The 10,944-nt window shown below is 33.0% G+C and overlaps 1 protein-coding gene across 4 annotated transcripts; it reads right to left on the minus strand.

The window, feature by feature from the left end:
- Window positions 1-808: 808 nt before the first annotated feature.
- On the minus strand, window positions 809-6,085 carry LOC130827314 (probable disease resistance protein At5g47250). 4 transcript variants are annotated; one of them, XM_057692992.1, is made up of 3 exons: window positions 5,722-6,079; window positions 3,212-3,331; window positions 809-3,131 (listed from the first exon to the last, which is right to left on the minus strand). In XM_057692992.1, exon 3 carries the CDS (start codon window positions 3,116-3,118, stop codon window positions 1,907-1,909), a length of 1,212 nt encoding a protein of 403 aa, XP_057548975.1. In that variant the 5' UTR covers window positions 3,119-3,131; window positions 3,212-3,331; window positions 5,722-6,079; the 3' UTR covers window positions 809-1,906. The 4 variants fall into 4 exon arrangements, with proteins under 4 accessions (XP_057548975.1, XP_057548977.1, XP_057548974.1 ...); XM_057692994.1 differs by lacking the exon at window positions 5,722-6,079 and adding an exon at window positions 4,796-5,018; XM_057692991.1 differs by lacking the exon at window positions 3,212-3,331 and having other exon boundaries at window positions 5,722-6,085.
- Between the last annotated feature and the right edge of the window lie 4,859 nt (window positions 6,086-10,944).

Raw genomic sequence — 10,944 nt, forward strand, 5'->3', positions numbered from 1 at the left:
TTTTTCTATTCTCATCACATATTTCAACTATCCTCTAATACCATCCACACAATTCTAATCTCCCACTATTTTTCAATCTTTATTCAATATACAACTGTGACAATTTTTTAAAGACGGGGAAGTATACCCCTATTGTAATCAAATGTCCAATTTTATAATGCAACAAGTTTAAGAAAAAGAAGAGGGAGACAACATAGGAGGACCGAAGAGTTAATGGTAATTGTGTAAATAGTTAGACTCTATAAATACATAAATAAAGAAAAAGGGTTACCATATAAAAAATAGAACATCTAATATGAATATAAAAATAATGAAATTATTAATTAGGATAGTATGGACCACTATCTATCATTAAATATTTTGCTTCTCATACCATAATAATAACCATTTAATTTGGACATTTGGGGAGACTTAGCCCAACACCAGTTCATTCCTTTAAAAGGGAGTAAATGCTGAACATCCTCTTTCAAAATCCACTAGAAATTCTTTGTGAATATGCTGAACATTCTCTTAGCTGTTGTAATTGTTCAAGATTCAAGAACTGCAAATTTGGATTCTCTTTCAGATGGAGAAGAAGGGCCAGTTGGTCATGAACAAAGCTATACTCCTCCATCCCATTTTTGTGCTAAAATGAAAAATGGAGCAAATTGCTTGGACAGAGAGGTAATGAGCTATAGAATGCATATATTTACCTGAAAGCATTTGTAGCAAGCTTGCACACAAGTGTCAGGGGGTACCAAGCATGACTGAAGCCATTGCTACTTATTTGTGTGGAATCGATGTTGATATGCTCGTGAACATAATTGAGAAAAAAAAAAAAAAAAGAAAGAAAGAAAGTTAAATCGACATCTCAGGATATAGTTCAATGAACTCGAACAAATTTAGCATGATAATAACAAAGAATATTTAGAAAAAGTGAACAGAAATGTAAAGATTCAATAATTAATTTTGCATAAAATGAATATACAGGTCTCATGAATCTGATAAATCGTTAAGCCGTAGTTATGTATACATGGATAAAGAAGACAGTAAGTTCGGAAGGAAAACACTAAAAAAAAAAAAAAAACCTACAAACAATGAAACTACACTTTGATGTAGTCTTTGTTAGCAAGGGCATTTTAGTCTTTTTCTTATGTTAGTTAAGTTTGTTAGTTTCCAGCTGTTTTGTTTGATGTTTAGTCTTTTGTCTTCTTTCCTATATAAGTAGTGATATCATGTAATATTTCTCAAGTAATAAAAACACATGTAATATTTCATGTAATACTTTTCTCAAGCTTCATCATCAAGATCTTTCTTGATCATTCAAGAACTGCTCCAAGTGTAGCTGGCTAACCCGGACCCCGATATCACACTTCTTTTTGTATTGAAAGTATTCATTAAATACAAATACTGAACCAACTCAGACTCGAAAAATAAGAAACCTAAATTAAACCCGACTTGAATAGACCCAACCCAACCCAAGCCGATTGCCACCTCTACTGATATTACTAGCTCACATATATTTTTGTCTTGTGGCTACACTTGTTCATCCAATGGCATACATCAACCAGGAAAGCTAAGAACAAATTTTCACATTTCATAATAAGCAAAGCCTCATGAGTAGGTCTATTCCTTGAATGCTTTCCCTTGCCTGCCAGAGGTTATATTCCTATAGTGAGCCTAAGAGTGCTCAGAACTTATCAACTTAACTACATATAAGGGAAAAAGACTAAACAGGAATATCAAGTTTTTCTTTTTATGCTGAGATCGTCAATCAGAAATTTCAACGGTATCATTTAGCAACCCGAAAGAAGAGATAAGTGAGTGATTCAGTTACCAACAGTCCTGCTATCAAACTAAATTTTCAGTTACCTTTTATAAAGCAGAACATTCATATTCCAATTTCTCGTTAAGCTGAACTATGAGCTTAGGAGGTTGTCCCACAATCAACGATGGATGAATGGGAGAGAACAGTATCCTTCTTCTGTCTTTTACTTTGACGTTTAGTTTCAGGTTCAGGTCCAGAAATTAATAAACGTTTGTTCTTCATTCCGAGAGATCTTGATTGATGTAGTGCATCTCTCCACTCATGGGGATCATCTTTTCCGGACATGAAAGTAGCTAAGTCTACAATCTTACGAGGCACTCCAAAACCTGTCTCAGCAAGTTCCTGAGGCATGCCACCAAGGGTGGAAACGAATCTTTCACCCATCCTTGCTTCGTTCTTGAACAACTGGTATGCATCTTCTCCAGAAAGAAGCTTCACCGTTACAGTTTTGAAAGAATGTAGCATTCTGCACACTGCGGGAAATCTAGTAGTCAATACCAGCTTGCACTTGCCTTTAGCAGGGATTGGAATTCCTATGTCTTTCAGAGAGAAATCAGCTTCTGGTACACTATCTATAAATAGTGCAAATTTTCCGAGACCCGCAAGGGTCTGTGACAACATGTTAGCCCTTTGTGTCAAATCATCATAATTGTCAAAAACACACTTTAACGCATAAGCAACAGCATCTTGCACACATTTGATGGTGAAATCTTTTGGAGAAGAGATCCAAAAAACATATTCAAATTTGTCTAGCGAATAGTTGTGCATATGCTTCATCAAAAAGGTCTTACCAATTCCTTCCATTCCGTGAATAGCAATTCTTCCAAACTCATCATCTTCCAACAGAAGCTTAAGTTTGGCCAAAGTCTCAGAGGATTCTTGGCCAACTACTTGTTTGACCGGTATATGATATCCATGAGACAGGCCACGGGCAATAGACATGATATCCTTAATGACTTTATCCCCAGCTTGAAAATGACATCTCAAATCAGAAATCAATTTTATAGCATCCCATTTCATCTTGGTACCCAAAAGGTAGGACCTCAAACTTCCAAAATCCATAAAGCAGCTTTTCGCTTTTGTTATGAGATCTTGACCCTTAGAATTCCAACACTGGAGGTCATCATCTCCCTGTTGCATCTTATATTGTAGGCACAGATTGGAAGAGATTTCTCCCTTAATGTCCTCCATCTTGGAACTTAGGCATTCTATTTCATCCTCAAGAATCCTTTTGCACCGGGAAAGGGTGAATACCTCACTAAAATAGGCTATAATGCCCCAAACTCCAGCAATTATAGCTACTGGCTCCATGGCTAATAGTTTTCTGCACCATATCCAGCTCATTAGATTCTATGTTACCAAAAAAGCACAATATTACAACCTAATTCCAATATAAAAGGTGACCTTGGTAAACTCTTGGTTTCCCAAAAGGTAAACCTTCATGGAAGCGCCTTCATGGAAGCGATATGCAAGATCTTACAAGACCAAGATCGGTAGTATAGCGCTTTTGTTGAATGAAGAATACTAGAAGGCAACATCGAAAAAAAAATATTATAATGCAAATATGAGATCATAAACATGTGCAAGACCAATTAAAGGTATATCCTCACTAGTCGCCTACTTTCTTGTATTGATTAATCAAACCTTGTAGTTTTTGCTATAAAAGAATTACAATACAAGATGAAATAGATATAATAACTAGGGATGTGATTGAGGATAGGGTTTCTTGTAACCCTAGTAGGCTTTCAACCTGGTTCTCTCGAATTCTCGTGGGTTCTTTTTTGAAACAGACAATTTTATAGCTAACGGAAGCTATTTATAGTAGAGCTAAAACAATTTGATAGCTAATAGAAGCTATTTATAGTAGAGCAAACTCAAAAGATTAGTAAATCAAATTGAATAGGATCGTGAAAGATTAAAAACTTTCTTATCGTGTTTGGGAACCATGATTCATTTGGAAATCTAAAAATTGGTTCAAATTAAGAATTTGACGAATCAAAAAACTGAAATTTGAATATGAAAGAATTCGTTGAGAATTTTAAAATGACCACCTAAACCTTTTCAATCTCCGTCTTTGAAACCAACAAAGTAATTATTCATCTTCTCTTTTTCCAAAGATAAACTTTATAAAATTCATTTTTTTCTCTTATTTACTTTCTCTCTCCTCCATTAACAAATTTCTAGTCTTTAAGCATTTCCATTATAAAATTTAAAATTAAAGTTCTTGATTTATGATTTTGTAGTTGAAATCTATGATTTGAAATGAATCACTCATTCTCATATACTCAAACACATCCTAATAGAATTCTAAAATCATTAGTATTCATTATTTTATAAGAATCATGAAAAGATTAGAATCCTATATCATTTTTTCTCATACCATCTTTTACTTATTCCCCGAGCAATCTATATCTTGACCAATAATCTTAACTATCAAAAGCTTTATCCAAAGACATTTCTCTTCCCCACGAAACATAGGAACACTCCCATCACCACAGCGTCAAACTCAAACATATGAGCCAAAAATATAGTTAAATCAAGTCACTCTAACACCATTGACAATGACGTAAGCGATAACCACCAACAACAACAACACAACATAACAACAACAATAACGACAGCACAAGTGATAGCATAGCAACAACAATCAACGAGGACAACAACACCGGCGAAATCACAAGTAATTGCAGAACAATATCAACAACAACAGCAACAGCAACAACAACAACAAAACCACATGTAATAGCAGAACAACAAGGATCATGAAAATAATTATCAAATTAACCACCAATCCTAAACCATAAGATAAGGGATTAAAAATTGAAATGTGAAGGACAATAAAAACAATCAGTCAAAACTAAATTCGTTGAGAAATTCATCATGAATAAATCTAATTTCAAAATGAAATGAATAAAAATGGATATTATTGGCAATTGAAAGCCTAAAAAGAAGAGAAATTGATAAACAGAAGAAGACATCATGATATACCTGAATTTGTAGAAACACAAGACAAATTGATTCAGGAATGAGTAAAGATGGGAGTATAAAATTCAAGACAAGATCCAACCGTATCGAATCCAATTTGGTCTCTGTATTTATATACTTCAATTGAGTATAATGTCAATTATACTTCGATTGTGAGACTCTCAATTGAAGTCGGGGTATTTCTGTGACGCTTTTCACATCGTGGCTTTCCTTGCAATTTCAATTTCCGAATAAGCACGGAAAAAGTTATACTACCTCCCTTCCGAATATTGAAAATACTTAGCACCGTACACATCATTGTTTTATTTCTTAATTTGTAATTATTTTTTAATTTATAAGTTAAAACATGGGAAACTCCACACGGTAGCATCGAACTTTCATGAAACGCAAGTCATAGCATTTTTGTAAGATTTTTTACATGGTAGCATCCAGTTTATGCACTATCTAACTGTCGTAGCATTTTCTGTTAAATTCTTGGCAATTTCCGTTTAATTCACCATTTTAACGTTTCTACCCGTGATTGTTGTCTTTATAATTTACCCTAAACCATTTTTATGCTATCAAATGTTTAATTCACTAGTTTGAAGTTTAATTCACTGTTTAATTGAACAATTTAACTTCAATAGCTACTTCAAAAATTAATCAAAATTTAACAAGGGAAAATAATACCATTTCAACATAAACCATTGTAAATTTAAAAAAACAGAGGGGGTGTTTAAGGGTCAACTAGCACATCCAAACCCACACAAATTAATCAAAAACCAGCACATCCAGCCCCAATTCGAATGATGTAAACCATTGTAAAGGGATGAATTCAAGAAGTCATACTTATCAGTTTTGGGAAGCAACGAAAAAAAAGCCCTAATTTATTTTAAAAACCCTAGTTTTTCGAATAAACTGTGTAAAAGGGATGAATTAGAGAACCATACCTGTGCCGGTGATTCGCAGCAGTAGTGAAGATAAATGTCGAAGGAGATCAGATTCGCAGCAGCATTTGCTGAATTGAGCGCGTTTCCGAATGTTGCTAGGGTTCCTGGGGATGAAATTGATGGAGAAATTCAACAGTTTTTGACGAGAAAGGAAGAAATTTGGGATGAAGATGGGGTTTTGAAGGGTGTGAGTAATTGATGGGAAAGCTGATGGGGATGAGGAAGTGGGGTTTGAGATGGAGTTCGCTGGTGATTCGCAGGAGGGAGGGAGATGGTGAAGGAAATCAGATTCGCAGCCCTAAAACATGGAGTCGACGCTTTAACTTTTTATTTTAACGGTGAACCAAACATTTTTAAGTGTTTGGCAACGAAAAACTTAAATGTATAAATTGTTAGTTATGATGTGGAAAAATTTTATAAAGATGCTATTATTTATGTTTCATAAAAGTTTGATACTATTATATGGAATTTTTCTTAAAATATTGTTAAATGGAATCTTATTTATTTCGTCTCAATGTAATGATTATTAATCAAAATTTTATTGTTTTTGTTATGTATAATATAATTAGAGATGTTAAGGATTGAATTAGTGTATTATACTGTGTGAAAAAGCAAACACTGCAAGTACTTTGGAAGGGAGGAAGTACTGAATTGCAATTTAATCTGAACTTAACCTAAAATAAGTAGGATTATATTGAAATTTTTAATCTAATTATTTAAATTTATCAATTTAATCTGATCCATTTGTTAAATAAATTAGGATAACATCAAATTTTTGAACTTGAAATAAATCAATATAATTTATTAAATTGATCGATTTAATATGATTCTTTTATTAAATAAATTAGGTTAACGTCAAATTTTTTAACCGGAAACAAATCAATATAATTTATTTAATTATACGAGTAATTTTCAAGTCAAATCAATCAATATAACCTCAACTACTCACATAACTATAATCTGGATTCTTAGAATATGTGGCACTCTTAGGTCATTCGTTCTTTTTTTTAATGCGACAAATTTATGATTCTACGCACAAATTACCCATTTGTCTCTTCAAATTTTTAAATTTGTTACTAAACATAACATGTGTGTATGAAAGTCACTTTTATAGTAGTTGTGTATTTTTATTTATAATGAATAAAGGTGTTCAAAACAAAACCGATGATCCGAATTTCAGCTGACCTTGTAACTGAATCCAATTTGACCCAATTTTAAAATGAATTTACAATTATGTAAAAATCAATGTAGACATAAGACTCGATTTCGAACCGACCCAAAACACTTGTCCGAAATCGACTCCATAACCCGAATGATCATCTCTAAGTATGAAATAGACTACATTTAATAAAGTTTAATTATAAGTGATTAAGCTGATTGGGGTTATTAAGTAAGTTAATTCGAGTAATAATATTATTATTTTGATAATATTGACTCAAGTATTTCATTTGTTAACATTTTCAAGAAACAGGTATATTTTATTTAATGTATAAAATTTATATAAAGAATACTTCGATAAAAGTGTATTTTGATTATATTTTATTAATTGATTACTATCTTATCTTTATAAAAATAAATTTAAATAAAGTATTGAAAAATAAATTCCTAAATGCAATCCTTATTCATACTACCAATTACTTATTTCATAAATCGCTTATTATACCCTTTCAGCATGTCTTATATAAAATTGTCTTACGATGAGACGACTTTAATAGAATTTAACGGGTCAAAGCTAAAAATGAACCCCATTCTTACCTCAATCTAACCGACATACCCTTACTCCCTCATACAAAACCCCCGGCTCCCAATCCCTTTCTTCCCTCTTCTCTCACGTCCCACTCCCCTCTCCCTCACGGTTCAGCAGCCTCAGCGCCACCACAGGCCACGTTTTTCCCTTCCATGAGCAGCCTCTACAACACAGACCGCGTCCCCCTTCCCCCACGAACTGCCACCGGCAGCAGCACCTCGCTCGGCCACTGACTGCTGCGTGTTCCGCCAGAAAACAGCGGCTGGTCTCAGCCGTTTTTGGAGCCCTCTAGCCGGCCTTGGGTCTTGTACCACCACTACAACTTCCATCTACTCTTTCAACCTTAATAGTCCCATCTTAAGAAGGAGAACACATCTAATACTATCACCATCTCCATCCCTTATGTGTTGAAGTGGATTTTAGATCTTGATTGAAGGATTTGCTCATCAAGATAATCCACAAACTGTTCTATTTAAGTATTAATTGAATGTTGTAAAGTAGTTTGGTATTTGTGGATTCAATTTGGGTTTTTGATTCAAGTTTAAGTATCAACTTGAATTTAAGATGAGTATATGGATTCAATTAGCAATTGAGTTGTTTTAAGTGTTGATTAGAATTGGTTATTTGGGTTATTTGGTTTCTAGTAAAAATTTTAGTATTTGGATATTGAAATTTCAGCTCAAAAATTGAGCATTCTGTTTTGACCATTTTCGGGTCAGTTGTGATTGTTTCTAGATTCTGGTGTCTTCTTAGAATTTGTAGAGCTCCGAGTCGTGGTCGCGTGGCCACTTGAATCGTCTCAAAATGAGTTCGTATGAGAGAGTTATGTCTGTTTTAGTAATGATATGTCCTGAAATGGTACTAATACGGGATTTATAAGTGGAACTAGAAGCTATGAAATAAATTGGGTAATTAATTCAAATGTTGATGTTGGATTCATTTGGGTTCTCATTGTGTTCTAATTCATGTGGTAGTATTTGATTAGTGGTTGCAATTTGGAGTTTTGATTCATCTTCAAACTTTAAGCGCAAAGTTCATTTAGAGTTCTTAAAAATCAGATTCTGTCCTCACTGTTCTTAGCTGATTTAGAGCCTCTTCTAGCCATTTCTGGGTTCTGTTTTCTGCATATAATTTGTAGAGCTTCGAGTCTCGGTCGCGTGGGCACTTGAATCGCCCCAAAATGAGTTCGTATGAGAGAGTTACGCCCAAAATACTAACAGGGTGTGCTGAAAATCCGAAAATAGCATTTTGGATTTGCTTGTTCATAATTAAAGTTGGGGTTCAAATTGAGTACTCCAAGTGTTTTGGGTTATTATTTATCATCCGATTGAGTTTTATTGATTGATATTGTTGAGTTATGGGTTCTTATTTTATTAGTATGGTAATTGGTTCTAGTATCAAATTTGGGAACATAAGTAGCAATTGGGTATTTGATTAGTTAGTATTACGTGGATATGATATAAGTTGGCTATTTGGAATTTAAAATTGGGTAAACTTCATTGATAGTAACTCAAGGTTTTACATGTTGATGGTTGATGATGAATTGATTGGTATTTTAATTATTGATTGTTATTTATGGCGTAAGAAAGGTAACTTACAAGCAAACTACTATCCTATCTTTTAAATTTAATTTAAGTATTTCAAAGTTCAAGTTATGTTTTATAAGGTGTGGTATTACTACTATTGATATTTGAGCAAAATCGTATAATTTTTGGTGTTTGAAACTGTAGATTTTGACTTTGTTTGACCTTGCTCCTAATCCTTGATTAAATTATGTTTTGAATGTTCATATATTTTTATATATGAACTTTTAAATATTGTATTTATTTAAAGAGATTACAAAAGCATGTTTTGTATGTTACCAACTTATAAAATACGAGTCTTGAAATATTGTATTATGAAAATGAGGTATGATTGTTGATTTCAAAGAAAATCAATTTAACTATTGTTTTGTTTTATATTGAAATGTTTGACATTGAAAAATGTCCTTTTTTGGGAATTGGCAACGGATATTTATATCCGGATTATTATGAAATCCTATATCTTGATCTGGTTATTCGGATCGGTCTCGAGCCCCCGATCCCGTTTCGTTCTTGCAAGAACTGTATTTTCGGTGATGACGATCACCTGTATTCTCAGGATTTAGATCAAGCCTACTTCCTGACGGTCCATATATTCCCACGTTTTAAAGTGCTGTTAAATTATTGATTTAATATGAGTTTTGAATAAATACGTTTGGTACATAAAGTTTTGTTTGTTTCGCAAATGATATCATATTTGTCATTTGCCGTATTGTTTCGCTATTAACTTGTAAAGTTATAGCCGTGTTTTGATTCGTTATGAACTAAAGGTTCATAGCCGTATTTATGTCGATACCAAACGGTCTTTTAAAAGAGTTTTGATTTGGATAAAATAATGTTTATAAATGGTTACCAAGTGAACAAGGAATTTGATTGGAGATTTTTGTTAATGACTTGTATACAAATGTAGTAGTTTGTTGGATTACTCAACAATGCAATTGCTGACAGTTTTTTTTATTGGGCCTATCTCTTACGGGGGATAGATCCACTTTCAGGTTGCCATCTTTTGTGCGGATGGATGTGCTGCTCATTTATGTGTCATATGTTGCAATAGCGAGGACATCGTTTTCGGAAAGTTAACTTATAATAATATTTTGACAAATCATGTCTTTTAAAAAAATAGATATTTTGTAATGTATCAACTTAGTTTATAACTGGGTTATAAGTAATTGTATCACAGTTATGTAAAGTTTTTAAATACTCTGATATTGATTGTTGTGGCTATCGAGCCACAGGTCGGATTCAGCCCATACTTCTATAAGTCTTCCGCTGTGCTTTGTAGACAATATTATTATATTGTTTACGCTGGTTTGGGCTGTTTCAAAGTATAACCTGATTTAGGGTCGATCTGTAAGAGTAACTGTAACAGTAGCGGCATTCTCGATACAAGGTTAACATTTAATAATAATAATAATAATAATAATAATAATAACAATAATAATAATAATAATAATAATATCTAATATAATAATGTTGCAGAAGTCTCAAATGCCGAACTGTTCAAAAAAAAAACTTCAAATCATACAAGCTAAAAATCTTTAAAATAAAATAGTAAAATATTACATCTGAAAAGAAATATTGTTTGTTCAAAAAAAAAAAAGATACATCATAATCAAGTCATCATAAAAGGTACAAAAAGCAGCTAAGTTCTCGATATATAGTAAATGTTGCGGCTTGGATCGAAACTTGAAGCTAAACCTTCCTGCAAAATACTGCTATCCATGATACGGATGACAACCGTTTAAATCGGAATCAGCGCCTAACGCCGAGTACAAAACTCCTCAACAATATGATAATATGACAATTATAATATATTCACGAGATTTGCAAAAGTACATTGCAAGCCTTGATTTTAAGTTCCTCGGTTCTCATTTCTCATTTTCAATTATGGAATAT

Source organism: Amaranthus tricolor, chromosome 11, assembly GCF_026212465.1.
Source record: "Amaranthus tricolor cultivar Red isolate AtriRed21 chromosome 11, ASM2621246v1, whole genome shotgun sequence".
Lineage (NCBI taxonomy): Eukaryota > Viridiplantae > Streptophyta > Magnoliopsida > Caryophyllales > Amaranthaceae > Amaranthus > Amaranthus tricolor.

Coding starts and splice junctions, on each gene's coding strand:
- LOC130827314 (XM_057692991.1), bottom strand. CDS start 3,118: ATGGAGCCAGTAGCTATAATTGCTGGAGTTTGGGGCATTATAGCCTAT.